Source organism: Phodopus roborovskii, unplaced genomic scaffold (genome assembly GCF_943737965.1).
Source record: "Phodopus roborovskii unplaced genomic scaffold, PHOROB, whole genome shotgun sequence".
In the NCBI taxonomy this organism is placed as follows: Eukaryota; Metazoa; Chordata; class Mammalia; order Rodentia; family Cricetidae; genus Phodopus; species Phodopus roborovskii.
In genome coordinates, this window is record NW_026125489.1 from 9,681,196 (window position 1) to 9,705,193 (window position 23,998).

At 44.9% G+C, this 23,998-nt stretch overlaps 1 protein-coding gene across 1 annotated transcript; it reads right to left on the reverse strand.

The window, feature by feature from the left end:
• Positions 1–1,740: 1,740 nt before the first annotated feature.
• Positions 1,741–23,110, reverse strand: Cct2 (chaperonin containing TCP1 subunit 2). Its single transcript, XM_051176277.1, has 19 exons — positions 22,979–23,110; positions 16,849–16,980; positions 16,374–16,679; positions 16,133–16,296; positions 15,936–16,065; positions 15,759–15,824; positions 13,952–14,063; positions 13,436–13,512; positions 13,216–13,328; positions 12,312–12,514; positions 9,709–9,809; positions 9,388–9,515; positions 8,431–8,534; positions 7,264–7,383; positions 6,614–6,742; positions 6,354–6,457; positions 6,011–6,110; positions 3,502–3,643; positions 1,741–2,016 (listed from the first exon to the last, which is right to left on the reverse strand). The coding sequence occupies exons 1-19, from the start codon at positions 23,108–23,110 to the stop codon at positions 1,986–1,988; spliced, it is 2,394 nt and encodes a 797-aa protein (XP_051032234.1). The 3' UTR covers positions 1,741–1,985.
• Between the last annotated feature and the right edge of the window lie 888 nt (positions 23,111–23,998).

Below are 23,998 nucleotides of genomic sequence, written 5' to 3' on the forward strand. Positions count from 1 at the left end.
CCCCCCCCCCTTTCTCAAGCATGGCTGATTTTGCTGCTTGAGAATGTTTTCACTGTAGGTTTCCCATCACTTGGATGTGGCACTTACGTCTGGCGCTTCTGGCGGTCTGGAAGGTGTGGAGATCACCTGTCAGCAAATAAGGAAGAATGGCTAAAGCACCGAACAGTAACTATTTCACCCCTGGGTTTTAAGCCTGGAAACCCCAAGGACTGGACTGGGGAAACTCTTGCAGACCATCCCAAAGAGGGGATGAAGCTAGACAAGCTATCGACTCCTTACTCTTCCAGAACTCCACATGTAGAATTTTAGTTTTCACAAATGAGTGGTATCCAACCTGGGCTGGCTAGTTTTCTGTCAATTTGACAGAAGCTAGAGACAGAAGCTAGAGAAGCTAGAGGGGATATAGAAAATGCCGTATCAAACTGGCCTGTGGGCCATATTCTTGACTTACCGTTTATGTGGAAGGACCCAGTTCACTGGGAAAAGTGCCACCCTGGGCTGGTGGGTCTAGGTGTTATAAAAGAAACCATAAGAAAGCCAGTGCATGTGTGTGCATGTACATACACACATCCATCCATTCATACATCCATAATATTTTACATTCACAGTGGGGAATTAAGGAGTACTTAAAAATCTGACCCTAGGTCAGATTCAGTGACAGTAAACCAGCAATCCCAGGAATTGTCAGGAGTTAACTGGGTTCATCCCAAGCACCCACATAGTGGCTAACAACCACTCCTAACTCTAGTTCCAGGGAATCTCACGCCCTCCCCGACCTCCTCAGGCATGCATGTGGCACATACACACATGTAAGCAAGGCACTCGTGCACACAAACCTGTGTATTTGTATGCACGTGTCAACACATATCCACACATGGAGACTACAAGATGGCATCTCCACTCTGTAAGAGTCTCTGGCTCAATCCGAAGCCCACTTATGGCACAAGTTGGCTGTGACTAGCTAAGTCCAGGGCTCCTGCACATTCTGCTTCTCTAGTGCTGGACTTACGTGTGTATCACATGCTGAGGACCCCAGCTCAGGTCCCCATGCGTGTGTGACAAACATTTTTCCGATTGTGCCACTTCCTAGGCCTCTGGTATCAACTTTGAAAGCCCCCTCCTCCTACCACTATGAGGGCATTCTGAAATTAAAGATACCAGGGGAACGCCTACACTTTTGAGCCTTCTTAAATTCTGTGCATGCTGCAATACCCTAATTTCCAGATCTAAGTCATATTTAAATTAAACCCAGTACATATCTATGCTCATTTCCTTTCCTCATCAAAACAAAACCCCTAACAAAATAATCATATTGAAGTTTAAGTACACCCCTTACCTTAAGAGAATGTTATCCCAGTAGGGTACCAGAAAGAAGTGGACAGTTAAGTATTACTTTTTCAAACTTGAACAGAAATTGGAATTTTTATCTAATGTAAATAAGAAAGGGTACGTATATAAAATTATATCATTATTGTACCAGATGGCACTTCTATCTAAGTTAACATGCAGTAAAAGCTACTTATGACGGAATACCCATATGGCTCATGAACAAAGCTAAAAGACTAATGTGTCCATGTTTAAATCTGACTGGGACATTACCAAGGTAATTATTTAATAAAAGAATAAGGTCAATAATCGATTAGGCTGAAACAACTCCACACCGAAATACAATCAGTTCCATTAAGTACATTTTGAAACAGCAGGATATATACAAATCAGTCAGTAAGACATTAAGGGCTACTTTAAGTAACTGGATTTTTATTTTAATACACAGTCTGAGAAATGAACTTGTAAATCAACTGAATTGTATGGGAAATGAAATAGCAAATAAATTAGACCCACGTTTAAAACAGAAGGTCAGCTAAATGTTCAAACTTAAGGCTATCATGGACACATAGATTCCACAGTCTTCTTTAAAACGCTGAAGTCTGTCAAATGTAACTTCACTATGAACTGGTCCAGAGAGCAACAGCAAATGGGGATGCTCAACAGGGGTGGTGATCAGGGACACGTTTCCTGTAAGGAGAAATCATACAATCAAGAAAAAGAAGTAAAAAATCAAAAGCATGCTTCTAACTAGTTTTTCACTGCCTACAAATAGAGCTATAACCTGTCTTAACCAAAATGTCTGTTGCTCCACTTCCACAGGGACTTAACTGCCAATTTAATAAACATACAGTCTCCAAAAAGATTGCCCTACGGTTTGCTTTCTTTTATATTTTTTTTTCCTGAAGCCCAGCTCAGATCTTGCAGTATATCCTAAGACTAGACTTGAAGTTGCAATCCTCCTGCCTCAGTCTCCCTAAGGAATATACTACCACATGGCTTAATTCATGTTTTTCAGTAATCTAAGTATTAAAAAAGTTCACCAAATTAGCCAGACTGCATCAAACAAAGCCACTGAACGACCTACTGCCAAGTTGGAGTCTGGGTAGACTGTGCCTTCATATGCCAACAATCATGCCGTGTATCTCTAATTGTCTGGCGACCAGACAGTGAATCTTTTGCAAAGAGATAGCGGGAACATCAGTGAACACTTTAACTTCATATATCAGCTTGTAAAAAATTTTTAAACAAAGTATATATGTATGTAAACGTAAACACACACACACACACACTTTAGATTTATATAGTGGGGAAATAAAATGAGTACTTCAAAAATCCCTGGTATGTCAGATTCAGAGACAGTAAACCAGCAAACGCAGGAATTCTCAGAAGTTTCAAAATTACAGAACTTTAAATATCTAACACTCTTCCGTTTAGCTATTTGGACATCACAGATACACATGACACCTCAAAACCCTCTGTCTCTTCTGAACTTAATTACAGAATGCATTTGATCTCTGCCACTGCACTGACACTTCCATGTCAAGACTAATGTTGCTGAAGTCCAGGTTTTAAAGTGAATAGCTACCTTCCTTGACCTACTTAGCAGATCATTCTGGCCTTCGCGTCTTCTTCCTATTACTTCACCTGGCATCTTGGATGCCACTCACTTGGCATTCCTCTTCTCCCACCCAAAAGCAACAGAGCCAGCTCAGCATCAACTGAGACTTCTAACTCTTACAGCAGACTTTCATAGCACAGCAACAGGAAACAGAATGAAGCACCTGTGGTGTGAATGCATTCTAAGAGAATTTACGTTTCTAGAGTAGGAACCTATAAAGGGTCCTTGCACAATGGGTACTTGAGAATGCCTGTGTGAACCATGTGTGGGGACGACCACCTGTAATCTCAGCTCAGGAAGAGGATTCTGAATCTGAAGCCAGTCCAGCTTACACAGCAGGACCAATGTCTAAAAACAGAACCACCCACATGTGTCTACGTGGAAGTGTACCCGGGAAGGACAGCTGTAAGATCTCACCCTGGTAAAGAGACAGCCGGCAGCCGCAGCTCCAGCCTTCCTAAGCCTGGCTCTTTCCCACTCGGGCTGCCCATGCCTTCCCTTACTTTAGATCATTTGCACAATCTCCCTGGAGTTGAGCTCTGGCGTGTGCGTACCTTGGTGCTGCTTTGATGATGTTGTCCACACGGAGAATCACCTCTGCTGCTTCAGCTGCACTCAAGAGGACCTGTCGCTTCACTTGGAAACTCTCGGTTATACCCAGTATTGCCATGTCTCCAATGGTACCTTCCTTCATATCTGAACAAGCAGCAAAGTGCCATTTAACAATAAGGTATTAAAGCATCTCTAAAAACTTGTAATAAAACTAACCCTGTTACTACATCTAACTACCTGATATAGTTAGCAGATAAAGTCTATAAAAGCACTCAAAGAAAATCTTTTTTTTCCCTTTGTCTATTTTTAAAATTTAATGTAGAAGCAATCTTATTTTAGCTACCAATACCAGTTCCCTCTCCTTCCCATCCTTCCATGTCCCCCACTGATCCTACCCTCAAATCCACTCCCCAGGGAGGGTGAAGCCCTTCATGGGGGATCATCAAAGTCTGTTATATCATTTGGGGGAGGGCGCCCAGTATAGCTAGGCTGAGAGAGTAGCCCTCCATGGGGAATGGGCTCGCAAAGTCTGTTTGTGCACTACAGATAAATACTGGTTCCACTGTCATAGGTCCTATAGACTCCCCAGGCCTAAACGAGAAACACATTCAGAAGGCTTGGTTCAGTCCAATGCTGGTTCCCAGAAAATCTTTTACAACTTTTAAAACTGCAGGGATTAGATCAATGACTCAGTGCTTAGGCTGTTCTTGGAAACAGCCTCAGTGCAGTTCCCATCATCCACGTGGGGCAGCTCACAACTGCTTCTGGTCTCTTAGGATGCATTTACACACGAATGCACAAACACCTTAAAAGTGGGCTAACGATACATTTCAGTGGATGAATGCTTGCACCCTGAAAACCTAAGGATCTGAGTTTGAGCCCTCAACAAGCTCGCACACCCCTCCCACACACACACACACAAGCTAGGCACAGCTGCCAAGTGCATCTAAAACCTTCACTGGGATGAAAGGAATTGGGGGGTATGAAGGGGGAGATAAGCATTGCTGTCTCCACCAAGAGCTCCCTGACCCCATTCAATCTAGCAAAAATGGCAAACTTCCAGTTCAGTAAGACCCTGACTCAGGGCAGTAAGGTGGAAAGCAATAGGGGTGTAGGCAGCCTACATCTTCCTCTAGTGTGCACACAGGGACTGATATACTCCTGTGTGTTACACACACACACACACACACACACACACACACACACACACACACACACACACACACACACACACACACACACACACGCCCACTTCGGGGAGGGGGAGGCAACACTAATGATCTCTATTATCAGAGGGCAGCAATATCAAACAGAAACTTTTAGAGGGGCAAGCTAGAAAATGATTTCATAGGTAAAGTTTCTAGCCTCTCTAAGCATTATGACCATGAGTTCGATCCTTTGGACTGACATACAACTCGTACAAACTGTCCTCTGACCTCCAAATGCTAGCTCTGTGGAATGCACACAGATGTACACACACACCCCCAACCTTTAATCCCCGGTGGAATTGAGCTCAAGGCTGGCATGGTCTACGTAATAAGCTCCAAGCCAGGGAAAGCAACATGGTGAAGCCTTGACTCAATAAAAAGGGGAAGGAGAGATGGCTCGGAGGTTGAGAAAGATCACTAACTGCTCTTCCAAAGGAGCCTGGTTTGATCGCCAGCACCTGTGTGGAGGCTCACAGCTGTCTCTAAATCTACTTGAAGGCTTCTGCAGGCACCAGGCCCACGTGTGGTATCTTGTTAAGTACTTTATGTATTAGAGGTTTATATTCAAAACTGACGTTTGCCATGAAGTTAGAAACTAACATTGTGTTTTAAGAGTTTACTCTTAAAAATAAGCCCTACTCACATATCCCAAACAGCTTTGTAACTCTTAAAGCAACGCTATGAACACAAAATTAAAACTAATATCCCCCATACACAGTAAGTATAAAAGCAATTAGCACTGCCATCTTTTATAGTTAGCATTAAGATGCTTTTTAAAAGTACAAAAAAACAAAAACCAAACCCTTATTGAACAAAGAGGGAACGGACTACTGTTGCTTTACTAAAAGGACACCGTGTCCAACTGCCATCTAAACGTTTGTGTGTATGGATTAGCGCTGCCTGAAGCCTTACTCAGAAAAGCTTCAGTCTGCAGCGGGCGGCAGTGAGCACAGAAATTACGATGCTGAGTGCTCAGCCCTCAACAGAGCAAGCAGATCACGCCCTCCGGTCTGAGACCTAAGACTGCAACAGTCCATCAGAGAGCAGAGTGGCTCAGAAGGTCCCACCCCCCAGCCCACAGGTCTAATGGCTGCTAGAGAAGGATAAATCACATTCCCCAGGGCACAGCCTCCAATCAGTACCTTCGCGCAAGTAAATAACCCTCCACCCATCGAAGCAGGAGAGTTCAGTGGAAGAGGACAAGGGGATCATGACCAACTGCGTAACACATGGGTTTGTGTGTGTAAACTTAAGTGAGAATTACTCTCAACACCGACGACACAAAAGCCCACTTATCTCTCACCCAGTCCAGCGGTTGTGCGGCCTTCACTGTGAGCAGCTCGGAGCTGTGCCACCAGATCTGCACTGTCATAGCCCGCATTGTCAGCTATGATGGTTGGCAACTACAATATGGAAATGAAAGTAAGCACCAAGGACTAGTAATTGTCTGTAGGCACACACCATGCCTGCCTATTTCTTAATGACTGTTCATGACTGAGTATGCAATGTAGAATCAAACGATAAAACATTGTGAACCATTTCAGTTCTGTAAAAGGTAAGGAAACAACATCTTTTTGTCTAGGACAGAAAAATGTACTCAGTTGAAAATCATCAACTTCTATGGGTTCAGATCTCCCTCTAGTTACCATTCTCAGTGCTTTGGCGAAAGACTCCATTGCTACAGCTTCCTTTCCTGGGGTTTTACTGGCAAGTTTTGCCACAGCATGAGCCATCAGCATCTCAGAACAACCTACAAATTAAAACCCAAAAACTATTATTATATGCTCTGTTGTCTCCAAAACAATAAAATGACTTCCCTTGAGGTTTGTCATTTTAAAGTCAAAGGCTAACATGATTAGTTTCTACAAGTCACGAAAAAGAGTATTTAACACTTCCCAATGCTTACCTCCTCCATAAACTGTCCTAGGATCTTTCACAGTCTGGGCAAGAACACAAAGGGCATCATGCAAAGACCTTTCAGCTTCATCCAAAATTTGCTGAGTGGCACCACGAAGTACAATGGTACATGCCTCTCCTAACATTAAATATAATATTCATGTCAGTTTCCATGTAGTCACATACCACAGCCATTTGCATTTCATTATCTATGTATGCATGACTATTGGGTTTTGGTAGCTGGTGTCTTCTACCATGCAATACTTTCTCTGCAAAACTCTATGTTCATAAGTACTCTCAAGTTACCAAGAAACATCTATGCTAAATGTACACATTTCAAAAAGGCACAGCAAATATAAACTTAAGACTTCAAGATACTGAAAAAAAAAACATAAAATGGGCCCTCTCAAAATTTACTTTATATTTGCCCTTATACATCCACTCCACATATTAATCTTTGGGTGTGTGTGTGGTAACGCATGCATGGTAGTGAGGGGAAATCGGTGTGTCCCAGAGAAGGAACTTAGGTAATCAATCTTGGCACCAAGCACCTTCACCATCTCACCTACAGAATGTATTTTAGCACTATGATAACCTTTCTTTTGCTCCAAGAGGCCAACAAGGACCTAAGTATTTAAGCCAAAATTTATAGTCACTCACCAAGGGCAACTCCAGAAAAGTGGATGAGTTTGTCTTCTCCGATCATGACTTCTTCGATAAGTTTGCAGCTTCCAAGCTTCACCAGCTCTGGGTGATCAAAAGTGGAGGCAATCTCACCACCTACAAACATAAAACACACTACAGGGTTAAAACCTGCTCTCAGCTGGGCATGGTGGCACATCCCTATACCAGCACTAGGAAGGCAGAGGCAGATGGATCTCTCTGAGTTTGAGGCTATTTTTGGATTGATTTACTTATTTAAACAATTTTACCTTTCAGAAAATTAACTTAGAAAACACAAGGTCCATACTTCACTCGCGCTGAGAGGCGCAGTATTTACTAAATATTCAGCAAAGCAGACTAGTTAAGACTCAAGACTCCTCTTTTTAAGCTCTAATTTGTTTAGACTATGCCTAGAAAGCTAGTCTTTATATTTGTGTGAAAGAACTAGGTGTCTTAAAACACAACATCAAAAAGAAGTGTACAGCCACGGCAAACCTAGGATTTATGTAATTTGGTATACACTTCAAACATGAATAAACTAAAACCTAAATGTACAACTTTTAAAGAACAAAAATGACAGAAGTAGAAAATTCTGTATTGGAGTCCATGCAATGGACCAGTAAGAATGAAAGCCAACCAAAAATATTGAGTAAGATATCTTTGTGTATAAGGCATACATATCTAATAAAAATAAATTTCATATTTAGACTTGGGTGTCCAAGTTATCTCACTACTATCAAATATCTCATTCCACACCCCCAAAATTTAAAATCTGAGAAACTTGAGTACCAAGTATTTCTAAGAGAAAACAATAACAACAACAACTACTACTACTACTACTGCTACTGGGACCAGTAAGATAGTTCAGCAGGTAAAGGCATTTGTCACCAAGCCACATGACCTGAGTTTGAGACCAAGACTTACAAGGTAAGAGAGAATCAACTCTCTGAAGCTGTCCTGTTATCTCCACATGAAAACCATGGCTCATATGCACCAATCACACGAAATCAATTAGTCAATATAATTCTTCAAACAATGTAACTACTTATATACCCTTATTTTAAGGGGTTTCTTCTTACTCTCAACAATGCATTGCACAGCAATGCTAAACATATGACAAGAATGGTAATTATACTTGCTAGAAACTAATGGCTTTTTTCATACCTGTGACAAGAGCTAGGCGTTCCACACCTGCAAAATCTGCATGTTCAATAGCCATGACACCAGCAGCACCAAACAGCTGTTCAGGATAATTATAAATTAACTGTCTGCAAACAAAACACATAGGAACTTTATGCTCAAAATGGCCACTTTTCATGATGAATTACATTGAAATACAAAACCTGCAAGCATATCATTATGCCGGAAACAAAAGTACCGGCCAGATGTATGTATGCTCAATCCTTCGGTCTCAAATGAGAGATCCCATCCCCACAAGTTGTTCTCTTAACCTCCACAGCAAAGGCAGAGAGGAAATTAAAAATAAAACAACCCAAAACAAGTAATCTACAGCAATGAAATGCTACCAAATCTTTGATAAAGCTACTTTTGCCTCAGAGTCTCTCCTAAAGACGAGTTTCTCAGGTTCCAGCTAGCCATTCTGTCAGACATTCCAAAGAGAAACAATCCCTCATATTTAAGTCATTCCCTATCCTGAGTACCCACAAGAAATGACATTGCTCTACACTGTCCCACAGCTACATGTCTGGTGAATCCACACAGCATGTTCTTCTGCCTGGTAGTCCCTTAGCGACCCTCCCACCCTGCCTCCCTCCACATGAGAAGATGGGTGTTACCTCACTGTGAGTGTTCAAGACTAACATAGATGCATTTTAAGTGACAACACCCAACTAATTAGCCTCACTTCATCTACCACATCAAGCACTCTATCCTTTTATCACATGAACACTGAGTACAGTACAATAAAGGCAAAGCTTGCCTTTAATCTAACTCACAGTCCACTGAGTATGCGTGTGTCTTAAGCTCACTGCTCGAGCTGCAACAACTGGCAACTGTAAGTGAATCATGTATAACAGTTTCTAACTGTTTGACAGGAAATACAATTTTCATGAGTAACTTCAGAGTTTGCTGAAAACACAGTCGGCACAGGCAAACACAGACCTGTTAATAAAGCAATTTATCCCATGCTTGAGGATACGCTCAACCTTCTCCTTCATCTTTTCCTTTTCTGCATGTTCTATTTCAGCAACCTTTGCCGTGGAATCCACTCTTACCCGAGAGCCAAATATCTAAGATGAAAGCAAAGGCAGAGTTAAGTCTTACTCCTCTTTAAAGTTCTATTAACAGAGCACTTCAGCACTTTTATGAACATACATATCAAAGTGTATGTGGGTATATTATTTTCAGAGTCTAAGCTGTTTAATGTACCTGACTCCTGATTAATAGTAACCAGCAACAGAATATCAAGAAATAGTCATATACCTTTATTTTGTCTGTATCCATTCCAGTATTTGCAATAAGAATTTTAGCATTTTCAATTCTCTTTGGTTGATTTACTCCAATCTTTTTATCCAACAGAAAACCTACAACAAACACAGAGATGCTAATAAATTCTTTGAGGATGCATTAGTAAATCTGCAAAGTTATCTGCGTTACCAAATTATTAATTCAAATAATTCACTTTAAAGCCTAATGTACCATGTTCCCAGAATCTAAAAACTATTCCATTATAGCAGTGATCACAAATATCAACTCATTATTTAAATATATTTGAGGACCGGGTGGTGGTGATACACAACTTAAATCCCAGCACTCAGGAGACAAAAGCAGGTGGAGCTCTGTGAGTTTGACGCCAGCCTGATCTACAAAGTGAGTTCCAGTACTGATAGGGCTGTTACAGAGAAACCCTGTCACAAAAAATTGACAAAGAGAACATAAGGGGTTGGAGAGATGGCTCAATGGATGAGGGTGCCTGCTGCCTGCTAGCTCTTGCAGAGGACCTGGATTTAATTCCCAGCACCCACATGGTGGCTCACAACCATTCATATGCCATCCAATGCCCTCTCCTAATCTCCAGACAACCAGACATGCACAAGCCACAGATATTAATGTAGGCAAATCACCCACACATTAATAATGAAGTAAATGAATAACATTTTAAAAGAGAATACACACAAGGCAATATTACAGCATTAGCAGAGAAATAAAACATCACCCAGAAGCTTTTGTTTCATATACATACAACAGACCAGAGTCTATTGATTGTAATGTAAAAAATTTAAATTCATTTTTACTAGCTTAAAAACCAACAAGATAAAAGAAGCAGTAAAGATCTGAAATCAAAGGATAGTGGTATGAATTCAGCCTAGCCTGCCTGGCATAGTGTGTGTGTGCCTTTAATTCCAGAACTAGGGAGAGCAACACAATACAGACCTTGCCCTAAAAAACAAAGAGAACTCCACCTCATAGTAAAACAGAAACATCACTGACAACACAGCTGGCAAACCGGGCCCCAGTCATGCTCTTGTCCTTACGCTTATGGAAAGGCGTCAACCAGACACTCCCGTGCAGGGCCGTATAACTGGAGGCAGACTACCAATTACCAGCCTCGCTCTGCGGACTGGGCACGTCACAGGACCTAACACTGACATCTTCAGACTTCTTTCAGACACCTAAGAAATGTTTAGCCCATTGAGCCCATGTTGTGCTCCCTTCTCTCCTCAGCTTGGTCTTGTCTTCAGCAGACCATCATGATGAGAACTAAAGGATTAAAGTCCCAATTACCATCCTTGGCACAGAGCCCATAGACAAGAATGGGGCTTGAACTAACTGCCTCTGTTACAAGGACCTCCCCTACCTGGCGGCCCATAGACAAACGTTACAGAGCCCTTGTACATACATCTATGTAACCAAGATATTTTCATCATTGCATAAGCCAAGTGGCACAGGACACACTGGAAAACCAGGATTCCAAGTCACTTTTAAGAAAATGCCTACACAGGCCAATGTTCATTTGCAAGGAAACACAATGTGAAGACACAGAAAATCTATGCCCTACAAACTACAGTTTTAAGAAAACAGCAATCCCAAGACTTAGTCCTCAAAAATCACATCCCTATATAGTAACCATATACAACTTGTCAGTTAAAAGAACTGAAAATATCTGTTCTTAAAACAGCAGAATGAGCTGGAGAGACAGTTCAGACGTGAAGAGTGCTCGATGCTGCAGAGTGTGGCTCCCAGTCTGAGCAGTTCCAGTCACATACAAACATGCACATGATTAGCCAATGAGGGAGCTCAGTTAGGAGTGCTCACCTAGCACTCACAAAGCCCTAGGCTATGAACCCCAACCCCGTCCTGCATAAACCAGGCAGGTGTGTGGTGTGCATCTGTGACCTCAGAACAGTTTAAGGTCATCCTTGGTTACACACATAGCAAGTTCAAGGCCACACCACTAGCTACAAAAGACTCTCTTTAAAAACAAGTAACCAAGCTGAGTGGTGGCGGTGCATGCCTTTTACACCAGCACTCGGGAGGCAGGGATAGGAAGATCTCCAAGTTACAGGCTAGCCGGGTCTACACTTGCTGCAGACCTGTGTTTGGTTCTCAGCTCCCAAAGGGAGGCTCAAGCAATCTTGACTGCAGTTCTGAGGATTCTGGTACCTTCTTCTGACCTCATGGGCACCAGTCATGCATTGTGATGCATATAAGGCTTATTATAAGTCTAAAAATTCTTAATTTAAAAAATGACAAATGCCACACCACAGTCAATAAAACAATCAAACAAAACCCCTTTATCCTCAACCTGCTAATTAAATGATTTGACTTATCCAGACTCATGTATTGGAAAATACATGTAATCCTAAAAAAAAAAAAAAAAAAAAAAAAAAAAGCAGCATAATGGCATTGATTTCATGTGTGAGATCTAGAAAAGATGCTGCTGCTGAAATAGTGTGGAACGTATGAAGCACAGGTCAACACTACAAACTGATTAAAATGACAACAGTAACGATCACTGGAAGCGGGAATGAGTATCTGAGACTCAAGGGCTGATCAGATCTTTCCCGTATCTGAGACACACATACCTTCATCTAAATAGGAGTCTGCCAGACTCCCACCAAGCTTCTTGATGACATGGATGGCCTCCAGATTACCAGAGCCCTTCAGTCTGAGAACAGCTTCCACAGCTAATTCAGTGAAGTGGTCCTTGTGATGAGTAAGGAGTTTTGAGGATAATGTCGTCCCCGCAATATTCATTAAATCTTGCCGGAATTTGACTTCATCAGAACTAAAACCAATCAAACAAAAAGAAAACCCAACCGTTATTAAAATTATTCAAACATATTAAGCCTACTTTATTTTTTATTTTTCAAAATTTACCCAAGTACTTGACTGTAACCAGGCCTCTAATGTCACCAAACTCAAGAAACATGTAAACAAGGGATACTGTCTTTGGAATTTTGGAATCAAACTGCCAAACCAGGTGAGGCATAAGCAAGCAGACTATCAAATGTTGCCAAGAATGCAGGGAAATAACCATTCGTGACACACGGCACAAACAGAAATCATTTCTGGAGATTTGGTCAACTAAAATGTTAGACTCAGCAATTCCACTTCTAGAAATATCCCATGGGTAACAAATTTCCCACATTATTACAGAGCTACAAAAATGCAATTCTCCAAGGGCAGACAGTTTAAGGAAACTTCATCAATACCCAGACACACAGGGGTTGTCCTCCCAGGTTAAAAAGAGACTAATAAACCAGGCATGGAAAAAGGCCTGTAGCCCCAGCACTCGGGAGGCAGAGGCAGGCGGGTCACTGTCTGGAGCACAGGAGGATGGCGTGCAGGGTCAATTTCAATGCTGTCTGAGGTTAGGAAGACTATCTCTAGAGGTAACTCGGCAGGTAGGGAAGGCAGAGACCAAGCTCCTGCAGGCCTCTCATCATCCTCTGCACTGACTTTCCCAGCACCATCTGGGTTACCAACCCATGGTCCACAGCGGAGCTCAACAGCGCCTCTCTCGCGGCCTTGGTGGCTTCTCTCCAACCTGCGATGATGGTCTGTGGATGTATCTTTTTTGCAATTAAAGATTCTGCTTCCTGTCAATAAAAAAAAGCACACAAATAAAAATGATAAAGGACTGGATTACTTCTACTGCTCAAAATCATTCACAACAACAAGGTGGGAAGTGTTGAGCGGTTCTTACCCGGAGTAGCTCTGCTGCCAGAACAGTAACAGAGGTAGTGCCATCACCAACCTCGTCATCTTGAACCCGTGACATATCTAGGAAGAAACAAAATTACTTCTCCACATTCCTAAATACTTTTAAAACATCCACTTTGAAAAATCTAAACCCCGCTTATAGCAAGCAGGTCTGATACCTGACAAAGTTTGAGAGACCTTTCCGTTCTAAATACCATAGCTCGAACATGCTCTCCCAAATTCATGGACACTCAATCCCACATCTTTTTCTGCCTCACCCATGTTATGACACAGCAAACAGGACCTTACCGACCTGCACTCTCTAGGCCTTCAGGGTTCAGGCAAACAGACTGTGTCATTTAAAAACTACCTAGTGCGTGGTTGCAGCAGCTCCAAGTGGATACTAATCACACTTCTGAAATTCATTTCAACAACAGTAAATGATGGCTACAATTTAAAATTTCAATAGTTGAGACAAGCCATAAAGAAATGTTATTGTAAAACAGATGAGCAGACTCACCAACTAAAACTTTAGCTGCTGGGTTGTCAACACCAATGTTTTTTAGAATGGTGGCACCATCATTGGTCACCATCAGGGAGGCATCTCGTCCACTGCTTAGAAGAATTTTGTCCTGAAGAGAAATTGATGTGTGTTAAATTAAGGAGTAAGAGCCTTTGAAGAACACCCAGAGTCAGTAACTGCAGCTGTGCACTGTGATCTCCAACACTCTGGGTGGCTACCTGGCCACCAGACATTTTTAATGTATGTATCGTATCCTACAACCGAACCTCAATGTTTGCCTAAAAACTTAGAGGTACGGGTAACACAAACTAGTTCTGCTACAGCACCATGGCAGACAACAACGGAAACAAATGTCCATGAACAAAGTCAAAAGCAAACCCCAGAACACTATATAGTGGCTAAAGGAAAATCATGTATTTTTAAAGACCATCATCAATAATGGGATCCTCCTTATGATAGTTAAAAGATCAACTTAAAAAAATTGGCAAAAATCGACAAGAGGGAGTTCAACAAACACAGGATGTTGAAGACAGGCTCAAAGAAAGCAATGGGAGGAGGCGCTGAGGGAGGCGTCAGGTGACCCTGACCCAAGGAGGGCTTGGGCATAAAGTATCTGTGTGTGTGTGAGAGAGAGAGGGGGGGGGGAGGGAGGGAGGAGACAGCTTGGATTTAGTCTTGAAATAAGATTGAAGTCTTGACACTGAAAATGCGGGGTTTGTTCAGTGTTTGGTATCTAAGGACATCTGGACAGTTAATGAGTTTAGGGGAGTCATGGGGCAGTAGGTATTGGGCAATCACTTGGGCAGAGGAAAAGTAGGTGAGCGAGAAGAGACACATTGTGTGGAACAGGTGATCACGGTATCAATAATGGAGGGGTCAGAGTGATGCGGCCACCTGACAGGAAGGAGCTGCCATCTCTAACAAGTGTGAGCAGAAAGAGCTAGAGGACACTCTGGTGTATGAGAAGGATGGGGAAGAGGTCTGGGGAGTTTCTGAGGGAGTGTAGAGGATCCAAGGCAGACAGGAGAATATTAAGGAAAGAGGTGAGTATGGGAGTCGAGGTAAGGAATGTGAACAATGAGTTTTGATAAAGAGAAATTCGGAGAAAAGACCTGAGACAACGGACGGGACAGTAGAGCCCTTTCTAAGTTAGGAGTTGAGGAAGTGGTGGGAATAAATGGTAGGAGGCGATCAAGAGACTGAAAGAGCAGAGCCCAGAGCTGGTTAGATTTAGTCATGGGCACAGGAGACCAGAGGGCATCCGTGGACAGTGCCACAGAATTCTAGAGGTGGAAGCAACAGGGGCAGAGGCCATTCTTAGCAAGTGTCTATGTACTCTGCAAGGGTGGGAAGGTTTGTGTATATTTGAGAGGCAGAGGGCCGGAGCAGAAGAGAGACCATTGTAAGAGATAGTTTGTGGGGGGGGGGAGGGCTGTAAGGCTATAAAAACAATGTATGCATGTCAGAAGTTTAAAATAGGGACACCAAAAAAAAAAAAAAAAAGTCATTTTAGAGTTCTGTGTATAAATGTTAACACCTGCTGCCAGTGGACAGCAATGTGCCGTTGGGGATGGCGATACAGGTGGAGAACTTTTTCCATTTTTGATTTTTAATAATTTAATGTCTTAGACCGCAAAGCAACAACAAAATTGTTACTAACTACATCAGCCTAAAGGCTTTACTCAGTTTTCAAAACGTTTGTTTTTGGCCAGGCCGCTGCAACGCAAGACCACATCTCAGGAAAACAAAACTAGAAGAAACAAGCCTGCGAACAAACTTGGAAAATTTCCCCAGGTTTCCTTACCATGCCCTTGGGTCCCAAAGTGCTCTTCACCAAGTCTCCAATGGCGATGGCACCGATAAAGGATGACTTGAAAGAGAAGAAAGGAAAAAAAAAAAAAATTCAGAAAAGGCGGTCAAAGACTTAGCGTCGTGAAGTACAACCGTTGCCAATCCCAAGAGGCGGAAGGAACGGGCTTACCAGGCGAGCTGTCTCGGCTCTCTCTTCATCAGCTCCGGCCTTGAAGATATTCACGGGGGCCAGGGAGAGGGACGCCTGAAAAGGGAGCCGGGGACACTCGGTTTGCACGCCATCCAGGGCGCCCGTCACGCTGCAGGGTTTAGACGGCGGGGGGGCGGCCCGGGGGTAAAGCGATCGGGAGGCGTGCAGGGCCGCACTACCGCGGCGGGCAGCGGCCGCCCACCCTCCGTCTTCCCGGGCCCCGCCCCGGCCCCGCGGAGGGCGGGGCTGCCAGGAGTCCTAGAAGCTTCTCCGCGCGGCCCGGGGCGAGCGCGGGGGTCGCCGGGCCCCCCTGACCGCCGAGGGCGGGCTTTGGTCGGCGCTGCGGGCCGGGGGGGGGGGCGCGTGCTCCCCTCGCGGCCTCCCCCGCCCGGAGCGCGGATGCGGCGCAGGCCTCACGCCCGGCCATGTGCGGCCGGCCAGGCGGGCCAGGCGGCGCAGGGGCCGGCCGCACGGCAGCCGCGGCCCGGGCGGGGCGGGGGCCGGGGCCGGGGCCGGAAAGCCGGGCTCACCATGGTTCCCGCGGACTGAGCGCAGCCGACGACTAACTCCGGGCAAGCCGCGCCGAGGAGACGGCAGGCGAGAGGGAGGCGGACGTGACGACAGCCCGGCCGCGGGGCGGGGCCGGAAGCGGGCCGCGGGGCGGGACCGGAAGTCGCCGCGGTGTGGGAGGGGCTGGGGCGGGGCGGGGCCGGCTCGGTGGATCTCCGGGACAAAGAGAGGCGGAGGCGGAGGCGGAGCGGCTGCTGGCGTGCGTTTTCACCGTCACACCTGCAGTCTCGAGGGACGCACCCTAACCGTTTCCCACAATTACTCCCCCTGGGAGCAAGCGCGCAATTCTTCATTTCCCCCCTTTCTGGGGGTGGGTATTTACCTGCGTGCACACTTGCTTCTCTTCCTGGGGCACAAAGCGTGTGCCCCAGAATTCCCCTAGCTGGCCTTTTGGGTTTTGCTTGTTTTGGAGAGTGGTCCAGGAACCAACCTGCTCCTTGATGAGAAGCACAGCCTTGGAAAGAACACCTCTGTCTGATCAGCCAGGGCAGCCAGAGTGGAGGCTACCCTGGGCGACAGAGCTTTCCCCGGCTTTGTGATGAGCCTGCCGATAGCGCTTTCTGTTCCCAGTGTCCAGATGGCTCACGGCTGCTTTTCTAATCAGCAGGCTAGGTGTTTGCTATCAGTTGCCACATTTGAGGCAGGAGTGGCTCCAGCAGCCTGGGGTGGCAAGCTGCGGGGTGTCCATAGTTCTCTCTCTCTGTCTCTGTCTCTGTCTCTCGCTCTCTCTCTCTCTCTCACACACACACACATTTTAAAGTTCTACCAAACATTGGATTTTCCATCCTAGTTGTTTATAATCGTGGGCTGCTGTAGCACACTGCTCAAAGGGATGCTGTCTGGAGCTGAGTTCCTGCTTTTGTTTCAAGTTTGAAAACGTACCTACTTTTGTGGCGTTGGGGATTGAACTCCGGGCTTGTGTTGATGGATTATACAGCGGAGCACAGTTGGTGTTCGAAGAACCCACCCATCTCCCAAACTTCCACGGTGGCTGTATACTGTCTTGGCTTCCACAGCACATATAAACACGGCAGTTGTTTTAACACTTGCAGTTAAACCCAAGGCCTTTGCAGCACCGGCCCTGCCTCTAATGGTCTGAGGTGTGTCATTCACATGCCTTGCTTTGTGAAATACAGAAGCAGAGGCACCTCTATCATTGGGTTGACCTGAGGAATAAAGTAATTCACAACCACATCGAACAGGTCCAGTTTACACACACACACACACACACACACACAAGTATGGCATGGTTAGACTGGACCTCTGTTGTAGGAAACACTTGAGATTCCTGGCAAAAATGATGTTCCATTTGGGCCTAGATTCTATGGTTATTTTTAATAGTAATAGCTGACACCATGTTGAGAGCTTTTTTATACCACATCATTTGAACACGCCCAGGCTCCTCAGTAGACACTAGTAACATTCTGTTTTCAGATGAAGATGGGAGGGTTAACACCTTGTGCTGGAGGCTCTGGGACCAAGTTTCAGCATCATGGCTACCCTCCATGTGGTCATATTTTTGTGCTGACTGGAGTGGAGGGGAGTGGGCAGGCAGGCAGGAGGGCTCCCCAGACTTGCTGTTCCGTCTCAAGTCTAGGACAAATGGCTGAGGTGCCTATTTCACGTGTCAAGCAAACCTGGCTGCCAGCATCCCTCAGTCCTTACCTGTAACAGCGTATGGCTGGCATACCCCAATGTTACCCTGAACTTCTCCAGCTCAGGGCTCACCAAGCTCTGAGCCTGAGGTCAGACGTTTAGTAACCACTCCTGGAAGTGAGCCATTTCCATGTCCCCAGTTGCCCCTTCTGGAACACCTGCCTGGAGACATGCCCGTGACCTGTCCCACACGACCTGTACCGCACAGTCTCCTTAGTAACCCTGGATGTCTCTGGGCATTCTCCTACAGCGAGCAGTCTGGGATGCCAATGCGATACTGGCACAAACTCCAAGAGAGGCTACCCTGGATGTCTCAGGAAACAGCTGCTGCTGGAAATGTGAATCTGTGGGAGTCAGAAAAGAGTCGTGGGCCAAAGAGGGGGAAGTGCTTTCTTTGCGGGAAGGACCTTTTTTGGATTGGAGAGATGGCTCAGGGTTTGGGAGCACCAGCTCAGCACCTACATGGCAGCTCCCAAATGTTGGTAACTCCAGTCCCAGGGGATCCAACATCCTCTTCTTCAGGCGCCAGGCGTGAACATGGTATAACACATATATACAGGTGAAACACTCATACACATAAAGTATTTTAAAAATATTTTTAAATATTTAAGGTGAGACTGCATGTTCAGAGAAAACTGGAGTGTAAACTTCAAGATGGCATACTTCATAGAATTTGTGTGAGTCTTAAAGGGTACAATCTAAGTAAGATTTTGATTACACATTTGGATGGTACTAAATGCTTATTCATGATCAACAGTAAAATAATGTCTACGGGGCAGGGGATGGCCTGGCTTCAGTTGTGTGACCACCAGGGGGCATTCCTGGCCTGGGAGTTCACCACACCATGAGCCATTATGATTCATAGATGTCAGACAGGTGTGAGAAGGTAGAATTACCATCTCCTTGCTTGCTGATCTGGAAGCCTCCAGCTAAGTGTTTAGAGAGAAACCACCTTCAGAGCTCAGAAGCAGAAGCTGGTCTGGCCACTTGCAGGAGGGCACATGCTGTTCAAACCAGATGTGCCACCAATTCCCAGGACGGGTTTTTATCTATTTATTTTTATTCTTAAGACAGAATTTATTGGTAGACCCCCCCATCCTAATCTTGGCCATATTAAGGTCAGAGGGGACTGAATATTTCCCCCTTTTATTGAAAATGAATGTTTACCATATAATATACCCTGATGATCCTCTCGCTCTCTCCATGACTCCCCCTCCTATCCAGATCCATTCCCTTTCTGTCTCATCAGAAGACAAACAGGCTTTTAAGGGTTAATAATATAATAAGATAAAGCAAAAACTAACACATCGGAATAGAACAAAACAAACGAACAGTCCGAGAAAAAAAGGCACAAGAAACAGATGTCGACTGAGACACAGTTGTTAGCACACTCAGAAATCCCACAAAAATACTTAACTGCAAGCCACGCCCAAAGAACCTGTAGGGTAAAAAATGGAAAAATATCCCAGTGAGCCTTGGAGTCAAATTCAATGCCTATTTGTTCTCTCAAGTTCTATTCTTTTCTCTGGTTCCTCTCTAACCACTAATCTCCTTAACATATTATGCATATGTCAATATGCATAATAGTAATATATTATGTATATAACTATATATATTAATCTGTACCTTCTTTTAGTCTAAATCAGGATTTTATGCCTAAGTGTTTGGGGTCAGATGTTTGTGGAGTGTACCCTGGCCTTTGCTGCTGCATGTCAATAACTCTTCTGGTATGATGACCAAAAATGTCAACACCACCCAGTGTCTCCTGGGTACAAGATCACATGTGGTGGAGAACCAGTAGCCTAGACAAAGGACTTGGAGCAGAATAGCATTTCTGCACAAAATCAGTTTTAGAAATGTCTTATTTGTTTTCAGGCCTCAAGATGCACTTGCCTTTTTCATCTTTGGTAAGCAATTGTCCCAAATTAGAAGCTCATGGAAGATGGTTCTATGGAACCATCTAATTGAACCCACTTGAGGCACCAGGCAGATTTGGGCCCACTTTCTAAAGCAGTTCCGAAACAAAGAAGACCAAACAAATATTTAACCTCTGGCCTGAGTCAACTGAGTCTTTGTAGGGAATCTCCTTCGCTTTGTATTTGCCACAGCCAGGGTCATGCTGACTGTACATTTGGGGATGCTGGAGGGAGGCTTAGAACATGATTCAAGAACAAAACTCAAGCTGGGTCATAGTTCTGAAGCTTCACCAGTAGATTGGGGTCTTCTGGAATTTTTTAAGATTTGCAGTCAAAGAATCCTGGCATTGTTCAATTGGTTCTTTCCACTCCGTGGCTTTATCAATGGGAAAGCTGTCCTAAAAATTGGGTTCACAGAATTGAGAAAAAGAGTGTGGGAAGACTTGAGGAACCTGCCTGGGATAGTTCAGTTAAAAAACAAAAACGAAACGAAAACAAGTTCCAGCGTATGTCCATCAGCGGCACAGGCATCAGTGTTTGCTGCTGACCATTGAGTTAGATGGTTGCGATGAGGGGCCGGCAGGTGGACTTAGGTTCTGATTTGCTCCTGCTTTGGGGTTTGTTTTCGGTTTTACACTTGCATTACTCCTAATCAGCTGATATAGGACCAGCTCTGGGGAGAGCAGATGTCCTAAGGCAGCCTTCCAACCTTGAACTCAGTGTTCTGAACTCTTTAGAGAGAGCAAATGCAATTAAGTTTTATTCTGGTTCTGCATTTTGCTGGGGGGGGGGCGGGGAATTGATGCACGAAATGAGTTAGATGGGAAATTCATAGCTGTGGTGATGTACCCTGGGATGCTGTGTGTGTGTGTGTGTGTGTGTGTGTGTGTGTGTGTGTAGGAATGGTGAGAAATGCCAGAGAGAAGGAAGATGGTGGAAGTTGAGAAGTATCAGGAAAGAAAAAAAAAAAAAAGTTCAAAAGGAGAGACAAAACAGTCAAGTCGGAGTTAGTACTGTGACTCTTAGATGACCTTCCTAAATGAAAAAGATTATCGTCGCAGAGATGAAAGGGACTCTGAAGCAGATAATCAGAGCGAGAAGAGGACTTGGTGGCAGATCCTGGGAGCACCATCCACAGTCATGCACATTGGACAATCTGAGGTTCCCAACCTTCCCTTTGACTCTTGTGGTGGCTAATAATAGCTGTGACACCTTCCAGAGAGCAGCCATACTGTAGATGGGAACCCTGATGGCTGGAATGACATGGGTCTGTTTAATTTCCTGCCTGCCCGCCTGCCCTGCCTGCCTGCCTTTTTCAAAGTTTTGTTGTTTGCTTGTTTTGGTTGGATTTTGGAAGTAAGCTCTTGCTATGTAACCCTGGCTGACCCTAGACCTCATGTCCACCTAGTTGACCTTGAACTTTCAATTCCCCTGCCTCAGCCTCTTGAGTGCTGGGGTTACTGGTATGTGCCACCATACCTGGCTTTGTTCAAGCTTTTGAAGCTGCTCAGAGGCAATTCATAGATTTCTCTTTGTAGTGATGGTAAATTTTTTACTTCTCCATTCTATGGAGACATCTATATTTTCTATCACTTGGCTAAACAAGGCCAAAAGTGAATGCCCAGAGTAAAAGAATGAATGGACTGAGTAGATGGGACAATGAAGAAGGGAAGAGAGGGCCAGGCAGCTCTAAATGCGTGCACAGGAGAGGAGAAGTTGGTGAGCTTTAACTGCATTGAAACTGAACTCCGGAGTCAGGGCACAGCTGTCTGTAAGAGCCAGGAGAAAACACACAAGGGTAAGGCCTCACTGTTCACCTTGACGTGCAGATTATACTAGCACAGGGCTAGAATAAGCCTGCTCATGGATAGGGCAGACCCTGAAGACTGAGCTGAGGAGACATATGACTTTTGTCTAAAAGGTGGAATTTTCTAGAGCTCAGGAGAAAATGATGCAGGCAGGTAAAAAACCAGCCACAAGAGAATAAATCCTTTTATTTTTTCAGCCCTGGCCATGCAGGATGAAGACTTGTTTTAGAATGGGAAATCTCCTCATTTTGGCTCATTGAGCAAGTCGTTGAAGAGAAAATGGGCAGCCACCTCAGGATTTGAAGATGCATCGGGGAGCTTGAACAATTCTCAGGAATGAAGGTGGAGAAGAGGTGAGCAGGAATAGATAGATGAGCACCTTCCCATCTCCATAAAACCACTCTTCCGTATGTAGTCGACAGCTTTGGCTCTAAGAATGAAATTGGTTACACTTGGAAGACCGCTATAGATATTTGGGCCGTAGATAGAGCCCACGAGAAGCAGACAGAGAGGCTCATACTGAAGCACTCAAGAGAGGTGCGTGAAGACAATGATGGCTGGGGAAAGGCTGGGACTCTGATCTTTTAGAAACTCACAATGGGGCTTGGCCCATAGTCTGTCTGTCTGTGATGGTTTGGGGACTACAGCCCTTTCTTGGGAGTTAATGGTGTGGGCCATCCATGTACAGCATTTCTTTTAATGGCGTATCGCTTTAGTCCTTTAGGAAAAGCCATTAAGGTAGGACTCGTTGCTTTTTGCCCCTTAAGAGGCCTGTTGAGATCTGAGGCCTTGTGTGACTGTGGTCACTGTGGCAGGGCCCATCAGGACTCTGAAGTACGGGAAGCAATAAGAGGCTCCTGCCAGCTTCTAGAGTGACAAGGACAGGACCATGGCAAGAACTCCAAGACAAAAAGCTCTGCTGTTCTCTGAGACTGACAATTGTTTGGGCTGAAGGGGCCTGGCACAAACCTCTAGCAGATTTAGGGCCCTCCAGGGCCACCTCGAGGCGGTGCGGGCTCCCGAGCAAGCTACACCTGGGTGTGTGAGCTCAGGGAAATGAGTTGCCCGGCACCTCTATTTCCCTCGCAAGGCGTGTGGACTCAACTGTGGACTCCAGATGCAGCTGCACGGGCCACCGAGACAGTCGACCGATGGTCACTGCTAGAGCCTCTCGCTTCTGAAGCCACATGCCAAGCTTCACCATATGACGGGGAAAGGATGGCGCTCCGAAAGGCAAAGGAAGCTGTTCATACAACTCTAATGCCCTGCTTCACATAAATCAACCCAACAGGCACAGTAACTGGTCCCACGCTGTGACACATTTGGGATTTTTTTTTTTTTCTTAAGACTGTGTGTGAGTTCAGCAGATCCAAACCACGCCGTCCTTTGGTGATGTAGCAGTTGGGCTATGTGGATTTCACTGCAAGGCTGGAAGTGCGGTGTGTGTGTGTGTGTGTGTGTGTGTAGATCCCTGCACCCGTCTTTACCAGCGTCGCATGGTTTGAACACCGTGACCAGGATGGGCGGGGAGGGAGTAAGCAACAGAGTTGGAAAGAGAAAATGTTATACCTGGAAAGAGGGGCCGATTAGAATCACTGGAGGAGCTAGCCTAGGAAAAAGGACAGAGGGATGATGTAAGCGGATGACAAGGAGGAAGAGAGACAGACAAAGAGCAGACAACAGAAACAGTATCTGAAGGGAAAGGGAACTTCCTGATGCTGAGGAAGTTTCACAGTTAGGGAAGGATGGTGATAACAGTTACAGAAAGCAGGAGCGAGGTGGCCAAGAAGTTCCAGCTGAATAGCTAAAGGGTCTCTGGGCATGGCATGGTCTAGCCTTGTCTCTGTAGCTAAAGGGAGGGAGGTATTGGAGTGAGCCAGGAGGGAAACTGGACTCTTTGTGTCTGGGGCTTGGACTATGACCTGTGTGGCCCTTCCCAAAGCTAATCATGTATAAGCTGTGCATATTTATACAACATCCCTTATTTCGTTATGATCATTCGGTTTGGGCCACACAACTTCTGTGAAAGCCCCTTTGCAATAGCTAGACAACGTGGTTGTGACAGTGGCCATCTCCTGTGGGCCGGGGGTGG

Coding starts and splice junctions, on each gene's coding strand:
- Cct2 (XM_051176277.1), bottom strand. CDS start 23,110: ATGGTGAAGCTTGGCATGTGGCTTCAGAAGCGAGAGGCTCTAGCAGTG. Junction 14,064..15,758: donor CTTTGGGACCCAAGGGCATG/GTAAGGAAACCT, acceptor ATTTCTCTTCAG/GACAAAATTCTTCTAAGCAG. Junction 2,017..3,501: donor ATCATCAAAGCAGCACCAAG/GTACGCACACGC, acceptor TTCTCCTTACAG/GAAACGTGTCCCTGATCACC.